Source organism: Bipolaris zeicola, assembly GCF_000523435.1.
Source record: "Bipolaris zeicola 26-R-13 unplaced genomic scaffold scaffold_64, whole genome shotgun sequence".
NCBI lineage: Eukaryota > Fungi > Ascomycota > Dothideomycetes > Pleosporales > Pleosporaceae > Bipolaris > Bipolaris zeicola.
Genome location: NW_006912113.1, coordinates 26,660 through 53,101, shown reverse-complemented (window position 1 = coordinate 53,101; position 26,442 = coordinate 26,660). Strand labels below are relative to the sequence as shown.

At 51.6% G+C, this 26,442-nt stretch overlaps 10 protein-coding genes across 10 annotated transcripts; 6 read left to right on the top strand and 4 right to left on the bottom strand.

Moving 5' to 3' along the window:
- Positions 1-188: 188 nt before the first annotated feature.
- Positions 189-1,319, top strand: COCCADRAFT_94858 (uncharacterized protein; the record flags this gene model as incomplete). Its single annotated transcript, XM_007713616.1, has 1 exon — positions 189-1,319. The coding sequence occupies one exon, from the start codon at positions 189-191 to the stop codon at positions 1,317-1,319; it is 1,131 nt and encodes a 376-aa protein (XP_007711806.1).
- A 472-nt stretch (positions 1,320-1,791) lies between these two features.
- On the top strand, positions 1,792-3,247 carry COCCADRAFT_94806 (uncharacterized protein; the record flags this gene model as incomplete). Its single annotated transcript, XM_007713615.1, has 2 exons — positions 1,792-2,401; positions 2,454-3,247. 2 exons carry the CDS (start codon positions 1,792-1,794, stop codon positions 3,245-3,247), a joined length of 1,404 nt encoding a protein of 467 aa, XP_007711805.1.
- A 309-nt stretch (positions 3,248-3,556) lies between these two features.
- On the bottom strand, positions 3,557-5,068 carry COCCADRAFT_36343 (uncharacterized protein; the record flags this gene model as incomplete). Its single annotated transcript, XM_007713614.1, has 2 exons — positions 3,557-4,997; positions 5,049-5,068. 2 exons carry the CDS (start codon positions 5,066-5,068, stop codon positions 3,557-3,559), a joined length of 1,461 nt encoding a protein of 486 aa, XP_007711804.1.
- A 245-nt stretch (positions 5,069-5,313) lies between these two features.
- Positions 5,314-7,432, top strand: COCCADRAFT_94771 (uncharacterized protein; the record flags this gene model as incomplete). The annotated part of the gene is made up of 2 exons (XM_007713613.1): positions 5,314-5,454; positions 5,558-7,432. 2 exons carry the CDS (start codon positions 5,314-5,316, stop codon positions 7,430-7,432), a joined length of 2,016 nt encoding a protein of 671 aa, XP_007711803.1.
- A 1,955-nt stretch (positions 7,433-9,387) lies between these two features.
- On the bottom strand, positions 9,388-10,717 carry COCCADRAFT_25862 (uncharacterized protein; the record flags this gene model as incomplete). The annotated part of the gene is made up of 2 exons (XM_007713591.1): positions 9,388-10,305; positions 10,361-10,717. 2 exons carry the CDS (start codon positions 10,715-10,717, stop codon positions 9,388-9,390), a joined length of 1,275 nt encoding a protein of 424 aa, XP_007711781.1.
- Positions 10,718-12,222: 1,505 nt separating this feature from the next.
- On the top strand, positions 12,223-13,950 carry COCCADRAFT_25861 (uncharacterized protein; the record flags this gene model as incomplete). The annotated part of the gene is made up of 3 exons (XM_007713590.1): positions 12,223-12,336; positions 12,386-12,637; positions 12,814-13,950. 3 exons carry the CDS (start codon positions 12,223-12,225, stop codon positions 13,948-13,950), a joined length of 1,503 nt encoding a protein of 500 aa, XP_007711780.1.
- A 2,842-nt stretch (positions 13,951-16,792) lies between these two features.
- On the bottom strand, positions 16,793-17,110 carry COCCADRAFT_94905 (uncharacterized protein; the record flags this gene model as incomplete). Its single annotated transcript, XM_007713612.1, has 1 exon — positions 16,793-17,110. A coding segment is annotated over one exon (318 nt), but the record flags the coding sequence as incomplete, so codon positions are not given.
- Positions 17,111-18,550: 1,440 nt separating this feature from the next.
- Positions 18,551-19,160, bottom strand: COCCADRAFT_4616 (uncharacterized protein; the record flags this gene model as incomplete). Its single annotated transcript, XM_007713579.1, has 2 exons — positions 18,551-19,047; positions 19,124-19,160. 2 exons carry the CDS (start codon positions 19,158-19,160, stop codon positions 18,551-18,553), a joined length of 534 nt encoding a protein of 177 aa, XP_007711769.1.
- Positions 19,161-19,680: 520 nt separating this feature from the next.
- COCCADRAFT_94886 (uncharacterized protein) lies at positions 19,681-22,559 on the top strand (the record flags this gene model as incomplete). The annotated part of the gene is made up of 7 exons (XM_007713611.1): positions 19,681-19,808; positions 19,877-19,946; positions 20,155-20,304; positions 20,425-20,809; positions 20,858-21,270; positions 21,318-21,455; positions 21,522-22,559. 7 exons carry the CDS (start codon positions 19,681-19,683, stop codon positions 22,557-22,559), a joined length of 2,322 nt encoding a protein of 773 aa, XP_007711801.1.
- A 1,149-nt stretch (positions 22,560-23,708) lies between these two features.
- Positions 23,709-25,324, top strand: COCCADRAFT_94835 (uncharacterized protein; the record flags this gene model as incomplete). The annotated part of the gene is made up of 3 exons (XM_007713610.1): positions 23,709-24,501; positions 24,576-24,671; positions 24,732-25,324. The coding sequence occupies 3 exons, from the start codon at positions 23,709-23,711 to the stop codon at positions 25,322-25,324; spliced, it is 1,482 nt and encodes a 493-aa protein (XP_007711800.1).
- Between the last annotated feature and the right edge of the window lie 1,118 nt (positions 25,325-26,442).

Genomic DNA, 26,442 nt, shown 5'->3' with positions numbered 1-26,442 from the left:
GAATCAAAAGCCTATGAGCATTGAAAGTGTGTAATGACGTGAGGAGTGATAACAAAGATGGCCAATTAAGATGGTATATATTTAGTGGAATGCTTCGGAATGATTCCGATTTTAGCGCCGAACGCGTGATTGTGAGGCTCAAGCACGCAAAGGACATGCGGCTCCCATTGCGCCAGACGACCGATGACATGTCACCTCAGAGTAGGGGGAACTCGATGCCTTCGGGCTTCTACTCCAAGTCCACGCCTAATCTACCAACCTTGCGCATGTACAATGGAGAGAGCCAGCAGGAAGAAAAGATTAAGTCTCCTCTCCGATCCGCTCCCCCTGTAGACCCGCTCTCGCCGGTTTCCAACAGTGCCGTCTCTGAGACAGCCTCTGTAGAAGACTACCAGGACGACTACAATGACGATGACGACGATGACGAGGGTACGTTTGCCGTAGAAGATATAGGCAGTGAGTCTTCGGGCGAGGAAGAGGAGCATGCGCCTGTATCTCGGGGTCTCTACACATCCAAGTCGTATACACATCTCCAGCATGTTCACACAGGGACCGCCCTCTTCCCGCCCTTTTACAATCGACCGCCGAACCCTCTACCGCCGTCGCCATCGCTCACCTCGCTCCTCCGCCCTGCATTCAGCCGGCCAACCTCAAGACCTACAACTCCAGACTCGTCCGATGTAGATACCTCCAGGGCTGGCTCGCATAGCAATGGGACGAGTACACCCACATCAAACACAACCAACCTCGCCAACTCGGCACGGCATGCGCCAACAGTCCCGCGCGCCTCACCAAAGGTCCCGACGTACGAGTACTATGGCTTTGCGCTGTATCTGGGCAGCTCGGCCGCGTTCCTCATGTACATCCTCTGGGCTTACGTGCCAGCGCCAATGCTGCACCAGATGGGCATACACTACTATCCCAATCGATGGTGGGCGCTTGCTGTGCCCTGCTGGCTGGTTGTGCTGGTCATCTACATTTATGTTGCGCTTGCGAGCTACAACACGCGCTACCTCACGCTGCCGCTGAGCAGCTGCGAGAATTTGGTTGATGACAGCGCTCAGATTGCGGCTGTGGACAAGAAGACGGGCCAGATTGTACGCGATCCCCGGCTACTGACAGAAAAGCTTCAAGACAAGGACAAGGAAAATGGCAGCCGAGCAAGTGCGCCTCCGAGTCGTAGAGGCTCATTGTCTGCATACCAGTTCGATGCATCCATTGACGTGGATTGGAAGAGCCTGTGGAGCTTCGGCACAGACGCCGTTCTTGATGTGCCGATAGGTGGGGTTTGCGAAATACTGTATGGGAGCGACGAGTAGACTACATGCTTCGTCATCCTTACCACTACTTACCAATCGGCCCACCCGATGAATTTCCTATCTGAGCCGTCCACTTGTGTCCTGGCTGCCACATGCCAACTGAACATTATTCGCGCGGAAAAGCTTGTCACGCTTCAGTCCGCACCCCACTTGTATGCCCCTCCCCGATATCCCACCATTGCACGCAGCGCCTGCACGTTGGGCAAAGTGCCCCGCTACATATGGGCCGTCGTTGTTCAGATTGGACGGATTTACGGGTCGTGATATCCAATCTCTCCGGAGCTTACCTCATGTTTACTTAGCGGGGTGCATTTGACAAGTTCATGATAGAGTATAAGGTCCTGCTATATCCGCAGTGATTGTTTCCGCATCCCACCTCTGCTCACAAGCTTTGCTGCTCTGCTCTGGGTTCAATTGCTTTGCCTGTTTTCACGTACAGCTCCGGTCGTTGACAATCCTCCAATTGCCCACCATGAAGTCTGTCGCTGCTCTCTCCGCCCTCTCCATGCTGGCTGGTGCCGAGGCTGCTGAGACTGTCCTGGGTGCTTATGTCTTCCATCGCCATGGTGACCGTACACCAAAGGCTCTTGCTCCCACCAACCTAACCACGCTTGGATACGAGCAGGTTTACACTTCTGGACAGTACTACCGCTCACGTTACCTGTCCGGTGAATCCAAGATTCGCGGCATCAACGAGGACGAAGTAAAGTTGTCCCAGCTGCAGGTTCAAGCACCCGTCGACAATGTTCTCCAAAACTCTGCCATGGGTTTCCTGCAGGGTCTGTACCCACCTGTTCAGACTGTCTCGACTCTTGCCAACGGCCAGAATGTCCAGGCGCCCATGGATGGATACCAGCTGATTCCCGTCAACACCATTGAAACCGGTGCTGGCTCAGAGGATTCTGGTTGGCTCCAAGATGCTTCAAGCTGCCAGAATGCAAAGGCGAGCTCAAACTCGTACTTTGAAAGTCAAGAATACAAGGACCTTGCTTCAAGCACCTCTGGGTTTTACAAATCCCTCGTCCCTTCTATCAACGGCGTCATCAGCGACGACCAAGTGACTTACAAGAACGCCTACATCGGTATGTCCTCTTCTCTTACCCCTTGTCTCCAGTACTTTCTAACAACAAAAAGTCTACGACATCCTCCACGTAGCCGAAATTCACAACTCCACCATCCCAAACTCCGAGGTCCTTACAAACTCCACCCTCAACCAACTCACTGCCCTCGCCAACGCCCACGAATGGGGCCTCGCCTACAACGCCAGCGACAACATACGCGCCGTCGCAGGGATGCAACTCGCAGGCGAAATCCTTTCCTACATGACCAACGTAATCCGCACCTCTGGCTCCAGCAAACTCGGCATCCAATTCGGCGCCTACGCCACATTCCTATCCTTCTTCGGTCTCGCAGACCTACCCAGCGTGAACCAGGACTTCACCGGCGTAGTCGACTACGCCAGCTCCATGGCATTCGAGCTCTTTACCACCGCCGACGCTGGTGCTGGATTCCCCGCGGAAAAGGATCTTCAGGTGCGCTTCTTGTTCCACAATGGCACAGCGAGCAACGCGAGTGAACCATCCGTCTACCCGCTTTTCGGCGGCAAGTCGGATGCCATTTCGTGGGCTGAATTCAAGGATAAGCTGAGCAAGTTCGCTATCACATCTACTGAGCAGTGGTGCGGCAAGTGCGGTAACACGGCGGGATCGTGCGCTGCGTTTGCGGCGAAGACTGAGGGTCAAGCTGAGAAGGAGGGTGCTAGCAGTGCGCTTTCGCCGGCGATTGGGGGCGTGATTGGCGCGTTTGTTACCCTGGCTGTTGTGTCGGGGTCGTTGGCCGCGCTGATGCTCGTCGGTGGGTTTAGGATTGTTAGTAAGAAGGCGCTGCAGAAGGGGATTACGGGGGTTAATGTCGAGCCCAAGGCTTAGAGTTTTGTGGAGGGGAAGTAGAGATGTGGGTGTAGGAGGACAAAGGTCATGTATCACGATGTTGATGAATGAACGAATGAATCGAATAAATTCAACGGCACAATCGTAAGGATATGAGATTTTTATGACAAGACGTCTAGATAAATCAAAAAGAAGATTTTTCATAATCCCCGTCTATGTCGTAAATTCCATACACCGACATGTGGGTATACATGCGTACATCAAGTGGTCGAAACCCAGTTCCCATACCTATTCATGACCAGAAACGCCCATTCCATGCAATCAATGAAAAAAAAGCACAACAAGACCTCAAGCCTTGAGCACACTAAAATGATCCTTTGGCTTGACAATCGGCGCCCCAAGACCCTTCCTGACCTCATCCAACTGCTCCAATCCCGTCTGCTGCTTCCCCTTCTTGACCCTGCGCTTCCCTTGGGTATGATGATTACCCAAGAAATCATCCATGATGGAGTCGAAATCCGAGCGGAGCAAAGGCGGGGCCTGACTGCTAGACCACTGACTCATACCCGTCATACCGCTCATTTTGCTCATTCCCGAAACCATGGACGCGTCATCGGGGAAGTCAAAGACGTCGTCGTTTGCGTATTCTTCTTCGATTTTGTCGAAGCGCTGGTCGAGGAGGGTGAGACCTTCTGTGCGGTGAAGGGCAGATGAGGACATGGAGTAGCCGGATGTGGATGTCATGGCACCCTTGCGCTTCTTCTTGCGGCCGCCAGAAGTCAGGGCTGAGGCGCCAGTGATGAAGGATTGTGTGTCTGCGGGTGCGGCGGCGGGCTTGTTGGGTTTGGCGGCTTTGACGTCCTCTTTGAATTTTTTGAATTCCTTTAGGTACGCCATGTCTTCTGCGTCTGCTGGGGCGGGCGCTGCATCTGGGGCGGGGAGGGATGAAGGGTCCGTAGAGTCCTCAGATGGTTTCTTGGCTTTGACTTTGGGAGATGATGCTTTGATTGTGTCGTCGGTTTCCCAGCCAGGATCTTCTTCGTCCAGGAAGCGATCCATTGGGTCTCGCTCATCGTCATCAAAGTCGGCACTGGCATCCCATTCTCTTTGGTCGATTTCGTAGCCATCTTGTGCTAGTTCTTTGAAAATATCCTCCTCATCGTCAACATAGGCCTCATCTTCGAGCGCCTCAAGCACTTCTCGTAATCTCGGGTCCATGTCGGGCTGGAAGCCTGCAAGGGCGTCTGGGATATTTTGCTGGTCCTGGTATGTTGTTTTGCGCACAAACTCCGAGGGTGCCATATCCTCACCGAAAAGGTCGCTCACGCTGCTGATGTTGCTGCTGACGCTCATATCGGCCTGGCTCTTGCTGTCATTCAGTGACGCATCTCGCAGCATGTCGGCCAAGTCCATCTTTTGCTTTCCCTTCTTTTCCTGCTTGGCCTCGATAAAGTAGGCATCGCCGCCACCGGTGCCCAGGTCGCGCATGTGCTGCATGTAGTCATACTCGGTGTCGTCGTAGAAGATGCCATAGTTGGCGGCTTCACCCTCGTTGTTTCGCACTTTGGATCCGTACTCGCTCTCTAGATCACGTCTTGACTTGATCTTGCTTCGTCCCGTTGCTGCCGAGTATTGCGACGCTCGCGAACTTCCTGCAGGCTCTGATACTTCGCGTTGGTTTGGCGCAACAGTCTCGGCAAAGACCATTTGCGGGGCGTCTTCATCGTGGATTCGCGGGTCATTCTGTGCGCGGTGCACGAGGCGAAAGTTTATCGCCGTCTTCTTATCGCTATTCGCGGGGTCAGCGGGGTATCGCAGCGCGCGCAATTTCTCTACTTACATGAACTTTCGGCGAGGCATCTTGCAGGTGTGGTGTAACTTTTTTCTGGTATGTGTTGAAGTGGCAAGTGTTGGCTGTGGAAGTCTGGGGAATCACGCTTACAAACGAAGGGTCTTTAGGCGTCGGGCGCTCAAAAAATAATTTAGGCGAGTGGAACCAGTGAATGACGTGGGGCAACTTTGGTTCCCAACTTTCTCTTTCGACTCACACCCCTCTTTTGGGATCACACACCACAACTACAGAATATTTGGAATTAGCAGTAAAAATGGTGCTCGCAAAGTCCAAGAAGAGCGTCGGGCTGGGCAACAGCCTGATGAACGATCGGTTCAGCAAGGGTAAAGGTGCGGATATGCGGAGGGGCAACTTTAACCAGGGAATCGAGCGAACAGGCCAAAATGGCGAGAAGGTATGTAATATTGTATACGAGTCTTTTCGCAGGCTTGCGCAGAATAGCGCAGTTGTTTAGAAGGCTCATAGTTCGTTATTTGGACCATGCTAATATCCGACAGTACATCACCAACGAGAAGAAGGAGGCGGCATGGGTAAAGATGCGCTCTGTCACTGAACAAGGCGCTCTTGACGACTTCCTTTCGACTGCCGAGTTAGCTGGTACCGACTTTACGGCTGAGAAGATGAACAACGTCAAGATTATCCACAAGGACCAGAAGAACCCATACCTCCTCTCGGCTGCTGAGGAGCGCAATGTCACTCGGAGACACAAGGAGAACAGGAATAGGTTGACAGTACCGAGGCGACCGAAGTGGGATGCACAGACTACGCCGCAAGAGTTGGACGAGCTGGAAAGGTCAGCGCTGCTACAGTGGCGAAGAGGCTTGGCGGAATTGCAAGAGAACAACGATCTACTCATGACGCCCTTTGAGCGCAACCTCGAGGTATGGAGGCAACTATGGCGTGTTATCGAGCGATCCGATCTCGTGGTGCAAATTGTGGATGCGCGAAACCCACTCATGTTCCGATCTGAAGATTTGGAGGACTATGTCAAGGAGGTCGATCCTAAGAAGAACAACTTGCTGCTGGTCAACAAGGCGGATATGATGACACTAGAGCAGCGAAAAATTTGGGCCGACTATTTCACTGAAGCTGGTATCAACTTCAAGTTCTTTTCAGCTGAGCTGGCCAAGGAGATGAACGAGGCTCGTGGGTTGGCAGAGGATAGCGACTCATCGGGCGACTCAGAGGACTACTCGGATGAGGACGAAGACGAAGAAGTTGACCAGGAAGATGACGAACTCGCAAAGGAGGCCAAGAAGATTGACCTGCAAGACAAAAAGGAAGAGGAGGAAAAGTGGGTAGATGAGGAGACGGTTGACGTTCACGGCGAGAGCAGTGCTGAAGCAGATGGTGACGAGCGAACGCGAATTCTCACAACAGAAGATCTCGAGGCGCTTTTCCTGCAACATGCACCTGATGTCGAAACGGGCCCCAATGGCGAGCCGCGCAAGACGTCAATTGGTCTGGTCGGTTACCCTAACGTAGGAAAGTCATCCACAATCAACGCTTTGATCGGTGCCAAGAAGGTGTCCGTTTCTGCAACACCCGGAAAGACGAAGCATTTCCAGACTATTCATCTCAGCGACAAGGTCGTCTTGTGCGATTGCCCTGGTCTTGTATTCCCAAACTTTGCGACAACCAAGGCTGAGCTTGTGTGTGCTGGTGTCCTTCCAATTGACCAACTGCGAGAGTACACTGGCCCTGCAGGTCTTGTTGCCAGGCGAATCCCACAGCGATTCCTGGAAGCGCTCTATGGAATGAAGATTCATCCTCGTCCCCTTGAGGAGGGTGGCACTGGTGTTCTTACCTCTGAAGAAGTATTGCGCGCCTTTGCTATTGCTCGAGGCTTCTCTACTCAGGGTCTCGGTCAACCCGATGAATCGCGAGCAGCACGATACATTCTCAAGGATTACGTCAAGGGCAAGATCTTGTTCTGCCACCCACCACCAACAGAGCCACCAATTGACGAGAAGCATTTTAACCGCGAGCTATACGATGTGAACCATCTACCTGCTAAGCGTCGCCACCACCCTCTTGCAAACGTTCCTGGTAACACGTCCCTTGCAGACATGCCCGAAGATGGCGCATCATTGATGGACGACGACTTCGACGGTGGCGTACCTATTCAAGGCGAGAAGACACAGCGCATGGACAAGCGCTTCTTCGGCCCAGGCCAAGGAATGGCCAAGGTCAGCCAACCATTCCACTACAAGTATAGCGAGCAAGGCAAGGAGCTGAGCGGCAGGAAAGCCAAGATGATGGCAGCGCTGGAGCAGGATGTTGATCCAGCAGAGATGAAGATGAACAGCAAGAAGCATTTCAAGGCGAATAAGAGGAGAGCGAAGAAGGTCAGGTCGGAGTATGTAGATTAAGCTCTCATATCGCAATGAGGAAGCTCACTTTATGATTGCATGGCTGGCGTTTGGGAGGACGGTGGTAAAACATGTCTTTTTTTTCTCGACGACTATCTGGCTCAATGTGTGGCGCAAAATCAGCTATATTAGAAATCCAAAAGCTCATCTTTGTACATTGTAAACATCTCGAGACCATGTCGTGACTGTAAGTGGCGTGATTTAATCCCTCATGTACCAAGGGCGGAGAGATCGTGATGATGGTTGTGGGGGAGACCCAAAAGAGGCGAAAAGCCCCTCCCTCCCTCCCTCTCGCAAAAAAAAAACAGGGAACATCCCTTGTCCCGCGCCCCCCAGAGTCCAGACGTTAAACGACGAAGAAGGAGGAAAGGAGGAGCAACGAGGGGTCCATCGGGGAACGAGCGGAAACCCACTATAATCAATGCCTCAAGCTGACTTCTTACCGAGTGTGGCAGTTTGGATTTCGCATGCAGAGGTGATTGGCTGCGTTTGGGGTGGTGGTGGAGAGGGTATCTTTTTATTTGTCCGGTACCGATAAGACGGGTTGGAGCAGGGCGATACGGGGGGAGGCGAGGGGTGTGTGTAGTGGGTAGATTAGTTGAGGTGAGAAAGTAGGGAGTTGGGGATTTGTAAGTGTGTGAAGTCTATATACAGTACCACTCTTATAACATGTACTTGCGAGTAATGATAGAGTCACGCAGAACGTGCAGAAGATGGTAGATAAGAAGGCAACGAGCACTTTTGCTGTTTTCTTCTACGCCCTTGAGCGCCCGTTTCTACTCTCGCGACTTGGAACTGACTCCCCTTTTTTTTTTCCATGCCTCACTCGTAAATAAGCACCGATAGGTTGGGTTCAGAGGGAAAAACAGGGTCTCGTCTGATTTCGCAACCGGGAGTGTCCAGCGCCGTGGTACCAAACTACGTCACTCGCCTAAACGGGGCTTAGCGGGGACAGAGAGAGCTAGACCGAAACCAAATGTAAATAAGGTCCTCCGTTTTGGCAGGCTTTGAGGCGATTATTCGGTTGGCCTGCGTTTTTTTTCAGTTTCAGGGCCTGTTCGATTGCGCGTTTTGTTAATTGGATTGGGCTCCGTTTTGGAAACGGAGGGTTCTGAACGGGCGTCGTTGTCTGGAAAATTGAGGATTTTCGTGGATTGTTCTCCAAAGAACTGCTGGATGTTACAACTTCTATAATTTTTGTGAAAATACAGCCGAATTTACGAATTCTTCCTCAAGGATAGAGTCAGATAAATCCCGTGATTAAGATGTTGGGACAAAACGGAGACCTGCAACCAAACAGCCCTGCGTTTTCTGTCTCCGTCTGGGTAAGCTGGACGCTAAACCCAAAATGGCCGAAACGCAGCTGGAAAACGCAGACACAAAACGAACACGACGTCTTTTCTTTTGCTGTCATCTACCCCTCATGCCAAACTTGCCTATTTGGGCAATTCCTCTTCCGTCGAACTGATACTAGATGCAGCATGAAGATTGCTGCATTTTGCTTATTTTCGTTTCTGTACAGTAATCTACATCACTTTCTAGGATTGCCTAATTGGGTAGTTGCAGTCAAACGAAAGAACATAGGTTCAATGGTTGCAAGCTGCTGCAATTTGCAGAGTGCAAGGGCAAATTACTGCAAATTACAATTTCTAAAGGAATTCACACTTGCATCTCAAAATTTGCCCAATCGGGCAATATATCGTTTTCACTCAGAATCTTCAGTTCTGCTTCGCTATTACATAACGAGCAGATCCCTAAGTCCCATTAAATCTCATATTTGAACAGAAATACAAGAGAAACCCTTTTATTTCTACGCATCTTAATCTAATTAACGCAGTTGTACTCTTGAAAATCAGACTCGCTTCATGGTATCGTTATTAAACCCTTGGTTCCCTGTAAAACGCCATCCTGATATTACACTCAAACCATATACCGTGAGAAAAAAACCCAAAACTTTAATTCTTCTCCATTTTGTCCGACTTAACCAACTCAGGCCCCCAAAACGCATCAGACTCTTTTTCGTATCCTTCTCTCGCAAGCTTTCTCCTCTTTGCTTTGCTCTCCTCTAGCGCATCGCCCTGGACTGCATCTCTCTTCTGCGCCTGATTCAACTTTACTAGATCGACCTTGTCTGGGTCCCGACAGTTTTTCAACTTTTGCACAAGGGCTTTGACTTCGGCTTTGTGTTTTGCTTCCCGAGCGTCGCGCTCAGCGGTGGGGAGCGTGGCGTTGACGTATAGGCGGTGGCTAGAGATGATGGAAGCACATGCACGCAGAGTAGACAGGAGTTTGGCGTGGTGGGGATGTGATTGGGGTAGTTTGGTAGAGAGGTAGAATAGGGTGAGGGGCTCGTCTGCGAGGAGGTGGGCTGAGAGCCAAATTTGCGATGGGGTGTAGAGGAAGTATGCATCTGTGAGTACGGCAATAGTACGGAGTGTGTTTGTTGCGGTGCCGTATGCTGCGTGGATTCGCTCTTCAACTTTCTTCTCTGGCATCTTGATGGCTGTACCACCGGTCTTGGCGGGCAATGAGAGTATCTTGTTCTGCACTTCCTTTGGTGTCATATCCTGGACGGGTCCCTGGTACTTTCCGTGCACCATCTCTAGCAGTTCCATGTGGCCAGCCTTGAGTGCGCGGAAAGGGTGGCGTACGTCGAGGTTGTACCGCAATCCTTGCATGATGATGTATTCGGGTGCGAGAACGTCTTCGGTGGTCACATTGCGCCCGGCGCCTTCTGCGTACTGTGAGACGTGGATGTTGAAGAGCTCAATCTTGGTGGCCATGAACATTATGGTACGCAGGATGGTGTTGACGTGGTAGGTCATGGGCGAGTTGTAGAGATAGAAGCGACGCATGAATTGAATACATGTTGCCTAGGAATTTTATCAGTTGGTGTCCGCATTATGATATTGCCAGGCAGCGGCGTACAACTACGTTCAATGGAAAGCTGTAATGGTTTCCGAGCGCGATGGCGCGTTCGCAAAACTCATTGACCACGGTGAGTTCCTCTTCGGCAGTCAGACAATTGACCTCAGTCGTCGTCTGCATTCCTGAATTGGGAGTATTTGCCCCGCTCGCATTCTCCTTGTCCGCGCCAGGTGGCGCAGCATCACTGTCTACAGCATCCTGAGCGCGCTGTGCTCGCACTCGCGCAAGGTTCGCCTTGACGCGCTCAGTGGCCTGAAGGTTGATCCTTAGACGTTGTTCGGCAAGTTGTGCGCGAGTAAAGGACCAGTTTCGATACTGTGTCGAGTTGCGATAGAGGTCGTCTTCGGTGAGCTTCATGGCCGGGCTAGAGTTGATTGGTGGTTACGGGAGCGGGTCGTTGGTGGTGAGAGGAGGATGTGCAAGGGTACGGGAAGCTAGCCGAGGTTTGCCCGCCCGCAGTCTTTCGCCCCATCTCACCACCACTGCAATGTCATACTCCAAAACAGACGTTCATAACCCCCGGCAGCAACAAGCTCTTCAAGCTTTGCAAGATCACTCTCGATCGCCTTGGTTAAGACGAAACCCGCTCATCCCCCAGGTATAGTACCGTGGCCGTGGTTTGCACTTGGTACTAGCAAGAACACGCAGTATGCACCTTGTTCGCGCAGGCCAATCAGCTTGGACAACGCAGCTCCATTACTAGAACGGCCTCAATTCTGCTCAAACGCAGCCCACTATGCGCTCGATTGACCATTAACGATACTCTCTGGATCCAGTGAGGCACCTACAAAGACGCTCGTTTCTCCCGCTGTTTTCTTACGGCACTATTGCGCTTTTGCTCGTCCACGGCTCCCACAAATTCGCCTCACCTCGGCCTCTCTATCCCAACCGTATCGCACTTTTACGCCAAGCCGGGTATAGATGTGATGAATGTAACGACCTGCCTACCTATGCGATAAGGCCATCAGGCTACGGCATGGCGTCAGCGCTTTTACCTTTGCCCACTGCCAGTGCACTTGGACCAGTGCTGACATGTTTGCCACAACACGCTCCTACAGGAAGGTGCTCGCAAAGAACGACTTCGGCTAATGGCTCCCGTCGGCTGGTAATGGGCCTCGTCTTTTCAGGCCCTTTGTAGACGCTAATGGCCGATGGCAGGGTGCTTGGATTTCTTTGGTCGTGTAATTCCACAACAGCTTGGCAGCAAGAGCAGCTGCCTAATCCGACCACGCTATCTGGAGATTCGGGGAAGAAGATTAGCACCGAACCTTCATGTGTCCATGGCCCCGCCGCCTTGTTGACCAGCGCGATCTGCGTACTTGAACAAAGAAATCAAGACGATACCTCCAGTTTCCGGTAGAGGTGGCAGTAGTAGTAGCGGTAGCAGTAACAGCAATACTTTACCATTCTTGTAATTGTTCTACTACCACTGCTTTTGTCTGAATTCTACCAGAGACCTGGTTGTCGTTGTTTGCAGGACGCATACCATGCGCTGCCATGCGGATCTCCGGGTGAAATACTGGCCAAGAACCGCCTCATGCTTGGCACAGGGGAGTTGATATGGGAACCCTACCCTTAACCGTATTCCCAAGACCTGACAGACTTGGCTTGCATACTGTTGCATGCTGCGCCCAGTATTGTTGCTTCTGCGCGCGTCTTGGATCATTCTACTCGTCGGTTGTAGCTGTGATAGGAAGGTCTGTACAGTGGCCGCGACCGAGGGGGGAAGACCACCATGACTTAGTCGGTGCTTCCGGTGGTGTAGTACGGAGAGGGGGAAGATATATAATGACTATGCTTGTGCTCCCAATTTGAGGCCCACACCCAACTGCCCAAGTCAATCCGCAGTCGTCTTCGTCACCATGAAGTGGGCTACTATCACCACGGCTTTGTTGCCATTGGCCTCGGCCAGCGGCTTTACTCGTCAGGAATATGCCTCGGGAGAGGTCATGGAGCTGATGATGAACGGCAAGGAGGTAGGCTCAAGAGATTCCATCCATTGCATGGAGATACTAACGTATTCAGGCTGCATGGGCCAAGCAACGTGCTGCTGGCAAGTTCGACAGCGCCAGGTGGAACGGCTTTGAGAAAAAGAGGACCGACAAGAGCGTTATCAAGTGCAAGCTTGGTCGCGTTGAGGCTGTCAAGGACGATCCAGACCAGACGTACAGGTGCAACAACATTGACTTGTACGACTTCAAGACGCACGCTGAGCTCGGTGATCCCATTGGAGACGGCTCTGGATCCTGGGGATGGACACACCGTGGCCGTGAGTTTGTAAGTTTACCCAAGTCCAAATCCATGTCTCTTGTATTCGAGTTGGAAGAGTTTCATGTTTTCCTCTTTCGAATGTCGTTCGGTGTTGTCCTCATGGGCAGCGCTATGAGGCTGAATATTACGTGATACCGAATCACGTGACATACCACTACACACCAGTACTAACTATTGTACAGATTGCCATCGGCCAAACCTACGGTGCCTCCTTCTCTGAGGTTACCAGGGAGGGCAAACTTGAGTACCTTGGTCGTCTTCCCGCCCAGAATGACTCCGTCATCTGGCGTGAGATTAAAGTCCTCGGTGACTCTCTTATTGTTGGATCCGAGGGTATCGGCCACCACGTCCAGATCTTTGACCTGAAGAAGCTTCTTAAGCTTTCTCCTAAGAGCCCTTATACTTTCGACAAGGTCAAGGATGTTGCCCTTGTCGACATCAACCAGGGTATCAAGGGCCGTACCCACACCGTTATCGCCAACGAGGAGAAGAACTACGCCGTTGCCTGCGGTGCCGGCGGTCGACCAGGCCGTAACGATACTTGTGCTGGTGGTCCCATGTTCATCAACATGGATGATCCAACTAAGCCCTACGTCGAGGGATGTGCGGGACAAGATTCATATTGTCATGACCTCCAATGCATTGTCTACCGTGGTCCCCACAAGAAATACTACGGACGGGACATTTGCTACGGCTACAACGAAGATACTTTGACAATTTATGATGTCACGAACAAGAAGGGTATGGGCAATGCTGGCGCCATCATTTCCCGCACCCCATACGTCGGTGCTTCCTACACCCACCAGGGCTGGGTTATTGACCCTTACTGGCAAACTCACCTTGTTATGGACGACGAGCTCGACGAGGGTCAAATCGATCCCAACCGTACAGCCCCAGACTCACCTGCTCGAGACGGGTTTGCAGTAACCTACGTGGTCGATATCCAAAATCTTGAGAAGCCATTTGTTAGCGGCCACTACAAGACGACCACCCGTTCGGTCGACCACAACCAATATGTGTACGATGGCCTATCTTATCAATCGAACTACCAAGCCGGCCTAAGGATCCTCGATGTATCGTCTATCCCTCGCTACCCTGACGGTTCGAAGATCAAAGAGATTGCGTACTTTGATGTGTATCCTGGAGACGACGCGAAGCCTGGAGGCGGTGATGCACTTTGGGATGCTGGCACTTGGTCGGCATATACGTTTGATTCTGGTTTTGTTGTTATCAACACAATCGACCGTGGCGTTTTCGTTGTAAAACAAGCTGACGTCAAGGGCCGTAAGAAGGGCAAAGGAAAATTCTGGAAGGATTAGTGGATTTACTGAAACAAGTATCTAGCTATCGCCAGACTAATGCTAATGGAAATGATCGAATGATCTTCTATTGAAATATGAATTTGATACTGTGTTTTGTTACAAACTCGTTCCTCACACGCGAGTCGAATATGTGTGTATATAGCAGTAGGGGTGGCTCTCATTTCTGGGCTTCTTGAAAGTTGCTGCTTACTAAGATTTTGGTGCAGGAGAGCTAGTCACATGATCTGGTTGGTTCCTAGAGCCTCTACTCGCATACTAGAGACGCTCTGCGTGCTGTTGCGCGGACACGTCTGGGATGGTCCTACTTATCAACATAATCCGTATGAGCTATAAATTTCGTCGTGTTCAACGACTTGTTGAAGATCCCCGTGTTTGGCTTCTTTCCCCTCCCTCTCCCCATCTGCCCTAACAATGTCGGCTGCAACACATATTCGATTGCACTCCTCATTAGCGACAATTGCGCTGTGCTCACCGTGGGCCTCAGCGGTACTGTGACACCCAGTGGACAAAAACATGGGTACTCCAGAATGGGCTATTCTTCCCATCACTGGCAGCACCGCTTACTTGCACCTTTCCAATACTCAGAGCTCGCTCAGAGATTAATGGGAAAGCGAGGAGTTACTGAATTAGGCAACTGATCTTATATCGCAGACACGAGGCACCGATTGCAGAGGTGCTATTGGGTCCGGAAATCCACCAATGCTGAGAATTAGCTACATGGGTGAGGTGGGTGTATGTTAGATACAAGAAAGAAAATTTATCATTGCTCGCATAATAAAGTATCGGGATAGCCTCAGTTCGAGCACTACAAGACAATGCGAGGTAAAGGATCATCTAGCCCCCAGGCCGCATCGCCCCAAGCCCTAACCACGCATCGCTCAAGGCATGAGAAAGTATCGAAATGCGCTATCAGTAGAGGATATGGAGCTTCGACAAGGCGATATGAGAGAATTCAGCGCTATTCACATCGTAGGTATCGAGGCAGCCCGAGGTGCGATCTCAGGAACGACTTAAGATTTCGCGATACAGGTAGCACCACCAAGGTTGGCGTTGATCTTCATGCCCACGTTGTTCGTGTATTGCTTCTGGGCAAATATGATATTCTTCGCCTGGAGCCCTTGCGAAGTCAAGCTGAGATGGATATTAGAGGACTTCCCGATGCTGTGATACACGTCAGTGTCTTGATCACCTAGAAGGGAAGTAGGTGGGGTTGGGTGGTGTCACCATTGGTGGACGAGGGGGTCCAGACATATCCATGGCTTCTAGTCATGAGGATGATGAGAAAGGAGGTGATTCCCATGGGTTTTGTAGATCTGGATAAGCTTAAGGATAAGGCTTAGCAGCTGTGGATAGTGGATCGCCATGACCCCGAATGTCGCAGACGCCTCAAGTCTTGATCGGACGCTCCTTGCTTGGCATGAAAAACTCTCGTACATCAAGCCTCCATCGGCCTTGTGTCATACCAGCACGTTTAATGATGGCTTCCTTTGAGCCCAGATCGAAATGAACTGGTAAAGGTAAGGTATGAGCCTGAACCATAGCGGCGTTGGGGTTGACCCAAGTCCCATGTGACTGGGATATGGGTCGTTGATCCGAATAAGTAGATGGATCCCTTGCTGAATAAGCTGTTCAGCGATCCTTGCAAAGAGTAACAGCAGACCTGATCATGCTGGATGTCTGTGTGTTACTGAGCCTCGCGGCACAGAGGTGGTGCCAATCTTGTGAACATCGATCGGCATGTAGAGAGGCCAATCGCGGATCTGGTTCTCGTCATTCTGACTACTGAGACGCCACCAGCGACGGCGATGCCGTACTTCGTCTTGAAGTAGACGGCGGCGGATATCTTCTCGGGACGATCATCTGGAGTTGAGAGCAAGGTTCTGAGTAAGCCTTTGTCAACAAACCCATCGATGGTCCATTGCACAGGCTCCTTCGTGTGTGTGAGAAGAGAAGAGGAAGGAGGATTGAGTCAATCTCAGATCCTGCGGAAAGCCTGGGAGTGAGGTGCGGCGAGGTGAAGATGAGGCCTGGGTTGAAGGAACGGCGGTCAGCCAAGATCCCGCCCGACGCGGGACAGAAGAACTGCCTTTATCTAAGCTCTCATGAGACTAAGGGGTAGATCAGTAAGATGCACCACAATGGGTTTCGACAACAGGTATGCCTGCAGATGGCTTCACGAAACCACTCTCTCCGCAGAAAAACACACACAGTCAGTGCGATATCTAGGCATCATTTGATATCACAATATAGATCGGCCTAGATGGAGATGAAATTCATAGACCGTGGTAGACGCCAGACCGTACCCGAAACATAATAACATCTGAAGAGTGTGTTGACAACGTAGATAAATAACAAACTAACACCCTTCACAATTATCCCTCACGATTTAAGGAATGCGGTATAATATCATTATAGGATTTCTATGAAGCCCAAAGGTTGCCGACTTTATAGAGCGTTGTTGACTTTAATTGAGTAGTGACCTATATGAAGTACCGATGGATTTTTCCACTAGGTGCGCGGGTGCTGTGCATACTAATGGTGCCGTTGGTGCACAAAATATCGCTCGCAGAGTCCAAAGACAACAAGTATAACCCCGAGACGGCGCCTATCCAGATGATTCATGAGACGGTTACAATTGTCTTTTCACTCGAACAGTGGTTAAGGCTTGACTTGCCTGCTTCTTTAAATGGTCGTGCAGGCTGCATTCTCCGTCATTCTTGTGCATCTTGTCCTTATCTGCATACCTATGTTTCCTGCGCCCCTTGTCCGCCTCAATCGACCAAGCACCGACTAATACAATATGTAGGCAAAAGTTAACACATCTCCTCGATCTCCTCGACTACTGTGTAGGGGGACCACGAAGCCCCAAGACGCGCTGAAGCCTAGGACAGCGCTCCTCAGCAGGACAGCTCGTAGGGCATAGAACGCCGGCAGGACACGGCCGCTGTACAGGAAGGCTCTTAGAGCATAGAGTTCCCGCAGGACATGGCAGCTGTCCAGGACACCGCAACCCAACTGGGCATGTTGGGGCAGCCTGCGCCATATGGGCGCCACCAGCAGTCTCATGTACTGGTTTCTGGGCGCCACCAGCGGTCTGGACCAGTGCGTGAAACGTCGGACACTGGCTCCTTATGTGGCCTCGACCACCACAGCTGAATTCAAACTGTTAGTAACAACATAACATGTAGGTAATAGTCAACATACCTCCAACACACCTTGCCACCTCGTCCTCTTCCGTTGTTATTCCTCCATGAATGGGAAAATATCTATGCATAGCAATATTAGCTATGTTGTTCAAGAAAACAATATTCAGTTTATAGCTTGGACTTACTACTTCGCCCCCGTTGATGTGGAGGTAGAATGCTATAACAGTCAATAGGATAACAAAACGCAATGATCGCAACTAATTTTATATCAGGTGAGAGAAACGAGAAGCGGGGCACACTTACTGTCTGGCATAATGTAGGGACTGAAGAAGAGAAAAATGAGATAGAACAGGTCCCTAGGCAAGTTTTGGGTTACTTGGCTTTTTTTTTATATGTGTTTGCTATATAGCTTATCAGGTTGAGTATCCTAGGAAAAGAGTGGCAGGCCGCACGCTAACTTGCTGGAATCGAGTATCAAGAAAATGACTTCGCAGCTAGAGTAAAAGGATTTGAATAAGCGTTAGCAAGATCCGGCTTCTGAACCCCCAAAAATCGATTGATAATAATACCAAAATGGACACCTCTATTGGGTGCGACAACTAAATCAACCATGGTTGCGACGAAGGCAGGAAGACAGCGAACCACGGTTGCGATGAGATCAGGAGATCACAATATATGGGAGAAGACGTGGCCTGCCATTCTTTTCTGAGATCATTGATCTGATACGCTATATAGCAAACAGAGAAAAAAAAAGCTAAGCCGTCATAGGAGAAGATAATGTGAAGCGACTCCACAGCAAGAAGTGAGGACAGAATTGATAATACTTGACAGCAGCGATGGCAGGGTAGCGTCCCGAGCCCGGTCATAAGTAATCATGTCTAGTATTTTGCACCAAAGAGGCGATTACGTTCAAAGGCTTTAGGAGACATTGGGTTAAAATCTGAAATAAAGGGATAGTGGCACGGATGTAGTGTCGAGAAGATCCTTTAGAGATGGAGAGTAAATCGTGATACAAGATGGCACGTGTGACATCTCAACTTCGAATTCTTGCTATGAAACTATGCTATTTTGACACTCAACACATCATGCCCACATCCCATGCATGTTGCAGGCAGCGTTGGGGAACGGCGTCCCGGGACTCAGGTCAAGTGAGGCTGTGCATGTGGGGCATCGGCTGGGGTGCATATGCGTTCGGCCGCTCCCGACCACCTTCTGAAGCTTGTCTTGTCGTCTGCATGTTGATTTGCAGGTCAAGTCCCTACAGCTTCGTGGATGGTCATGATAAGGCGACGATGATCCGGTCTCCTGGAACATCTCCGTTCTTCGGAAAATCGAGTCCTGCGCCGCACAATGTTGGATCGGCACTACGGCATCCTCCGTACACGTATTGTCTCATTTACAAGACTGACGCTATTCTATCTCGTGTAGCTCTTGCTGTGTCCTAGGTGTCCTCACACAGGCAAGACGGCGGTGATAAAGGCCTCCAAGCCCCGCTCAAACAACTCATTGGCAACTCCAATGCCCCCGGGATGCTCGACGGGGGCTAACGGGTTCTTGACGACATACTCAACATAGAGGTTGGCCCAGATCTGGTGCAGGTACTGGCGCAGGTTGATGACCTTTGTGTCGGTGAGCATGACAAACTTCATGCGCGTGGGTGTCTCGTAGTAGTGGAGCTTGTATTCGCCGGTGCGGTACGAGAGAAAGGTATCGTCGGCGCCGCCGAGCTTGGTGACAAAATTGCGGAGGGAGAAGACGAGGCCAAAGACTAGCTTCTCGTCGTCCGAGTGCGACATGCCCTTGCGGACGGCAGCCACGACGTCGCCATTGCTTACAATCGAGTTGCCAGAGGTCGGGCGGGCGGCGGCGGCAGCGGCAGCGGTGGTGGGTTTGGACGAGGATGAGGTTGGGCGTGCAGGAGTCCAGCGGCGCGAGTAGATGCACTCGGCTGCAATTGTGCGGTCAGCAGCGTGCACGGCGGGCTTGTCATGGGCTCCGATCGCCGGACAACGATAGCGACTTACTGTGCCGATCGAAGATGTAGAAGCTATAGAGGACCATTGCGATCGGGAACAAGGAGAGACAAGACGGCGTCAGGCTGCAGCAGGTGAGGGTGGACTTGGGAGGGATGCGGGGTTGGGGTTGTGGTGTTGTCGATGTACTATCGAAGCGACGATTCGGGGAGGTGCAGCCGGCGCCAATGGGTTCTGGACAATCAGACACGATAGCTGACAATCAAGACGGATATGTCAAAGGCGCGATGGAGCGAGTCGGGGAGGATGCCGCCAAGGGAAGCGGGCGGGTGGGCCTGGCCTAATGGCAATAGTGGGCGCGGGGACGAGGGTGGTGATTGATTGCTCGACGACGGGCTGATGAGGCTGAAAGAAGTGCACAGCGAGAGAAAGGGCCCCTCTCTGCTGCGGGCTGGCCGTCCCGGGTTTCCCCATATTATTTCTCCTGCGACCTGCAACCTGCTATCTGCTAGCCCGCCCCCAGTTTCAATCTTAACTCTCCGTACTACTGCTACTGCACTTGGATGCCATAATCTTTCCCCCCTGGCTGACCCTCGCCCTGTGTAGTCATGTCCCATTCGCCCGACCCGCTGAGCAAACGCCCATCCGAACCTGACCTCAAGCTCTACACTTCACAGCCTGCCCTCGCCGTTCCCGCCCTCAGCGACGCCGGTCGACCTCCGCCAGTCAAGTACATGTGTGTGTTGCTGCCTGCCGGGCTGCCTTCACTACCCATTACCCCACCAAGATGCTGATGCTGTCAAGGTCAACACCCGCATACCAGAGCCCGCTACGACACCACACGCGCGCAGCCTCATCCACCAGACGTGTAAAGGTGCGATTCCCTCCCCCCAGCTGAGTTCCGCTCGAGTGCACCATCCAGCGCCTGTCCAATCGGCCCTCCATCACGTCATAGGCCTGATGCAGGCGCTGGCGAAGCTACCTGAACTTGGCACCAGCTTCTGCACTCCAATGGCTGCCAGCATTCACCCCGAGAAGCCAATCAATAAATCTTGTCATGTGTAGAGCCTAACGGGCTGCAGGAAACGCTGAATGCGCGGTCCGAATACAGCAATAGCGAAGATGACGGCAGCGCCCAACATCGCATCAACCAATATTTGGTGAAACAGGAGATTGGCCGCGGCTCATTTGGTGCTGTTCACCTCGCTGTAGACCAGTATGGTCAAGAATATGTGAGGATACCAGCTCTCCAGACACCGCTGGCTATGGGGGAGAGGCGCAATGCCTGATATAATGATGCGGGTAACCTGGGCGGTACACACAATGACTGTAGCTGACGACACATGGCGTAGGCTGTCAAGGAGTTCTCAAAATCGCGACTGCGAAAACGGGCACAATCCAACCTCCTCCGTCGGCCAGCGGCGAGTAAACGAATGCGCGCGCTGCCAGCCGGCATAGGCTTCAATTCTCCGCTCCACCGACATTCGACAACCGAAGAAAACAATGCCTTTGAACTCATCAAGGAAGAGATCGCCATCATGAAGAAGCTGCACCATCCGAACCTCGTCACATTGATCGAAGTGCTCGACGACCCTGAAGAGGATTCGCTCTACATGGTCATGGAGATGTGCAAGAAAGGTGTTGTTATGCAAGTCGGCCTCGAAGAGCGTGCCGACCCCTACAGCGAGGAGCAATGTCGGTGTTGGTTCAGAGATATGATATTGGGTTTAGAGTACCGTACGTCCGGTATGCCATGTGCTTCCGTCTAGCGCTAACCACTGCCAGTACATGCCCAGGGCATCATCCATCGAGACATCAAGCCTGACAATTGCCTGGTCACCGAAGAGGATGTGCTGAAAATTGTCGATTTTGGTGTTTCGGAAATGTTCGACAAAGAAGGCGAGATGAAGACGGCCAAGTCTGCTGGCTCACCTGCTTTTATGCCACCGGAACTGTGCGTGGCCAAACACGGCCAGGTCTCAGGAAGAGCTGCGGATATATGGTCAATGGGATGCACTCTATACTGTCTCCTCTTTGGGCGGATACCCTTTGAAAAACGCGGCATGATCGAGCTGTACCAATCGATACGAATGGACTCACTGGAGTTTGAAACAGAATGCGGTGACGACATCAAAGATTTGCTAATGAGGCTTTTGGAGAAAGATCCAAAGAAAAGGATAACCATGGAGGCAATCAGGGTGAGTTGAAACGCTTAATCCTAAGATATCAGAGCTGACACCTGCAGGAACACCCATGGGTCACACGAAACGGAACGGACCCTTTATTAGCAAAGTCTGAGAATGTCGCTGTGATTATTGAACCACCTACAGACGAGGAAGTCAACGCTGCCATTACCGGCAACATGGGCCACCTTGTGACAGTGGTAGGTGCATGTCTTCCCTTTGCATCCGTGCAATTCTTACATCCATCCCAAGCTAACAACAGACAGGTACGTGCAGTAAAGCGCTTCAAGCAACTATTGTTCAGGCGACGACCAGACCGGATAGAAAGTATACTAGGAAGTGCCTCGCGCATTGTGCAGCCTCCCTTGTCTATGCGGCCATCAGCGTTGCGCAAATCAAAATCACAGGACACACATGACCGGCGGCCAGTCGAGGCTGCACTTTCCGCGGAGGGGGTGCACCACCCCATCAAGGTTGACGACAAAGGACAAAGAGTGCCGAACAATATGGACGACATGGCATATTCCAAACCTGGTTTCCGTACAGAAGCAGGAAAGCGCCCCAGTAGACTCACTGCCACCAGCAGTCCGACTATGCAAACCTCTCCGGGCTTTTCAGAGGGCAAGATTTCACGCGAAAATCTGGCAATCCGACCTGGTCCAATTCAATCCATCTCCAGCCCAACAGGAACCATTCCGTCGGCATCTTCACCAACCACGCCCATTGGTAAAGGACAGGCACATAACCCGTTGGAGGACACGCTCTTCCTCAACATTGGAACCGGCGAGAACTTTCAGCCGGCGCCTGAAGAAGGATGTGTAGTTTCCGAATCTCCGTCTAATGTGGATATCAATGTCTACGAAGCCGCTTATGAAGAAGAGGTCCAGCGCATCATTGCACAGCGTCGTGATCAGCATAACAACGCAAACCGCCGTCCAACTCTCTACCTTACCCGACGCGTTGAGAATGTCAAGTCGATCCGTGATAGCGATGCGATATTTGACGAAGGCCAAGATCTCCGCCAGAACATCAAGGTCAGTCTGAAGAGTTTTGTTACCAAGACCAAGGAAGATATTGAGGCACGAGGCGAGCTGCAGAAGCTTCAAGAAGGTAAGGAGGGCAAGCTCAGCAGAACGATGCGTAACGTGAGAGAAGCGAAGCGGCTTGTTGAAGAGGCGCGAGAACGGGTCAAGACGGAAGAGCGGGAGCGAGAGAGGGAGCGAAGTCGGAGCGCAACGCCTCTTGCTCGAAACAACAGCTCTGGCAATGCGGTCAGCCGCAGTGGGACTCCAATTCAGAGCTGAGGTTGCCGAGCAAGAAAGCTTTGAACGTTGGATGGCACTTTGTACATATATTTACGGTCAATATATGCCTGGCGCGTTGGACAAAAAGACATGGAATCCTCTTGCTCAGACTTGGAAACATGGATGCGATTGGGTGACAATGGTTATTGCACACATGTCCTGCGCCACATTCATCTGCTGCGCGGACGTTTTTGTTTTTGTTTTTCCATTGCCAAATGTAGTACAGCCCGTTGAGTGGCTTATCATGAAGACAGCTGAGTCGAGCCAGGGTCATCCCAGCAACTTTTAGGGGTTCACGTTCCTGGACCTAAACCGCTTTCCGGCCACTAGTGTGTGTTTCGTTGTACTCAGCCTCACAACCCCTTCCCCCCTCCTCACCCCACCCTCCCTCAACTTTCCCGAAGAACGTAAGAAGGATTTCTGACTGTTTTATGCGCATGTTTTGAGGAGAGAGGGAGAGAGAGAGAGAGGGGGGGTGGTTGTTGTTGTTATGTAGTCTAAGTAAAGTAATTGACAAAAATGCTATTTGTCCTTGTCTTTTTTTTTCATGTTATCTTTATAGCTTTAGTGGAGAAGTGTAACGGAGTACTATGATAGACCAGAGTATTGGCTTGTACAAAAAAAACCGCTACCATGTACCACAGTTAGAATAGTTTGACTGGCTAAATTAGTGGTGGGAGGGGGGGAAGAAGGAAGGAAGCAAGGGGAAATTTGCATTCTGTAGGGACTCGGCCCGTTAATGGGGGGAAAGGTGACATGGCCTGGTTGTAATACCAAGACAATTTTCCGCTTTTTTAGGCGTCCTGCGCTGGGGGGGGGGATGCTCTATTTAGCAATTTGGTAGCTGTATACATATCTTGATGTCTCCCTTTTTTTTCTCTTACTTCTTGTTCTGTATCTTTGAGTTTGTATTGAGTTTGATTTGATTTGTCTATTGTTCCGCTGCGAGAGCTAAGCATTAGTGTTGTTCGGCACTACGATTGAGCACTTGGCGGTGTGTGTGTATTTCGCATATCGTAAAGTCCAAAACACCCCCCACACACACAAGCCATGGACACAAGCGGTAGCAACAGCGTGGGGAAGAAAGAGGGGGAGAGACTCGTTATTGCATCCGTCCCCTCAACCGACAACCTCGTGCCCAACGATATCATGTACACGCCTCAAGAAAAGACAGCGGACACCGTCGCCAAATCCTCCTTTTGGAAATGGACGTCCAGGACAAGAAACCACATCTTGGCCTTCACCCTCGTTCTCGCCACGGCAGTCGTCCCGCTCGTTATCCTAGGAGAAGCTACATCACCGCCCTACGCAGGCCGCGCCCCCTTTTCCTCACTCTTCCTCGATAAAGTGATTTCCTGCGGCGGCAGCATCGGCGGACGCCCCGCAAACTCGACAATCACAGGCATGGAAAAGGTGTTTGCGCTCGACACGACGTTTGGGCAGTACACGTTCTCGCAGGTCAAGGCCATTGATATTGCGTGGGACGTTGGTATCGGACGTGGTTTGCAGCTGCTGGCGTCGTGGGCGTCGTATATCATTTTTTGCAATGCGCTGCTCAAGTCGATTGAGAGGCATCCTGCGTCGTTTATTACGTTTCAGCGGATAGCGCTCGAGGGGCCCAAGTTGACGTCGATTGCGACGTTGATTGTTGAGTTGTGGGTGGCGAAGAGTAAGAGGACCAAGGCGTTGTTTTTCTACATGCTGTGGTCTACGGCGTATATCGTCACCTTGCCGATTGTGATTGGTGCCATGACGGGATACGATGCTACGTCTGTGGCGTGGATTGATATCGAGGGCGTGGACAATATTGTGCCGGCGTCATCGGTGAAGAAGACGTGGATGGTCAAGGGGACAGTGAATGAGACGTTTGCCCAGCCAGCGTGTGTGGATACGCAGGTGAAAGACAAGTACTCGTGGTTTATGGGTCAGCGGCTCGAAATGTGTAAGTATAGGCCGATGCGAGATGAGGTGACATCAGTGACGAGGGGGGGGGGGGCTAACAGATGTTTGTTGCAGGTGACTGTCAGGTTCCCAACGGAACAAGGTACTCCGGCAAAGAGATCAATGAAATGGGGCGCACTGCTCAGTTCTACGAAGTTATGAGCTTGGGCTGTAAGTTTAAACACCCCCATCTGCACCATTTTGTCAGCACCGCTAACTGCGCAACACCAGGCATCTACAACTTCACGTCCAACACACAGACATTCGAAGACGTCGACTACCCCGACCGCAACTCACGTAAAACCTACTCGTGCAACTCGACCGTACCTGTAACCATCAAGGACAAGACGTACGACGCACAGGACCTCGTTACAAGCTTCGGCTACTGCCACCAGGCCATCGCCTACAACGAGACGTATCTCGAGGGAAAATCGCGTTGTCTGCCCGACACTGCGCACCCGTCTTACGAATGGGGTTTCTCGACACTGCTATCCGGTCTCTTTGTCTTTGTGACTTCAGCGTGGGTGGTAAGCATGTACATACTATGGCTGGATTCGCAGCACGGTAGTACGCTCGTGCAGATGGGATATCGTATGACGCCTCTACGTGCAGCGTTTGCAATGGCGAGGGCGGCGAGACAGCGGACGGGATACTGTGAGAAGCAGCTTGTAAGGGCGGACACGGAGGCGCTGGAGAAGGAGCTGTATGGGCAAAAGGGAAGCAAGAAGACAAAGGTTGACTTTGGGATTTTTGTGGAGGATACAGAGGGGGGTGAGGAGATGCGGGGGTGGCAGAAGGTGGGAGATGACAGGAACAGCCGTTGAGAATGGGTATGAAGGATATTGTTGTTAGACGGTACAACACTACACATGCACAAACACGGTATGTGTGTCTGAGTATCCAACGCTCTGTGTGCAATGTGTTGCTCTAACCAATCATGCCCACTATCCATTTTTGTACACATGCAGGCCAATCGGCCCACTGTTTACTTATACGCGGGCACGACTCTTTTACCCGTTGGACCGGGTTCCCCGACCTGCCTGTACCTTTCGCGTGCGACTGCCGTGAGCAGAAAAGTGAGGCAAGGGTTTTTTTTTTGGGAATGGACGGGTGCTACCATACACAAATGGTAAAATATGGGCCCATGGCTTGGTTGTCTTGGAACAGGGTCCAGGCAATGTTAAATGCGGAGGATGGGATGGGATCGGGCAATTGTAGTGGGGGTGGGCGGCTACGTGTGAGTTGGGTGTGAAGGTAGCACAGGGACCGTGGCTTGGGTGGTGTGTGGACATGCGACGTATGGAAAGAAGAAGGAGAAGGAAAAAACTTGTTGAGTGGTTTGTGAGTTTGTCATCACGGAAGGAGCGATTGGTACAAAACGGCCCATGGTTGAGCAGGCAAATGGAGGCAAATATCAAGGCCAAGTGCAGAAGGAACAAGCGTGGTTATGCCTCATGCCGAGGCAAAAAAATAAAAAAAATAAAAAGACATGCATCTGGCCACTACCAACTGCCAGCCGTGTCTCAGTCGTGGAGACTAGACGTGGCCGTGACCAATTTTTTCCTCTTTCCGTCACGCTGGCCATGGCTGACAAACGCAGACGAGGTGCTTCCTGTAGTTATGTGAGTAGTGGATTGGATGTATGTACTTGACTATGTGGCATTTGGCTGGGCCGGGCCGGTCACGTTGCAGCGCCCCAAGACAACGGTTCTTACCAAGGCGACGGAAGCATCACAGGGCCGTGCACAAGGCAAGCTGCATGCAACGACTCCCGTCGCCCGTCGCCCGTCGCCCGTCGCCCGTCGCCAGTTATCACAATGGCCGTGCAGGCGTGCCAGGCCCCGGTGTGCGCGTGTTGAGTGGTCAGACCGTCGTGGTGGGGTGGCGGACAGTTGTTTATTACCAACGGCTTTGTCGTGTCGACAGGCCCTGCGAGCTGGGG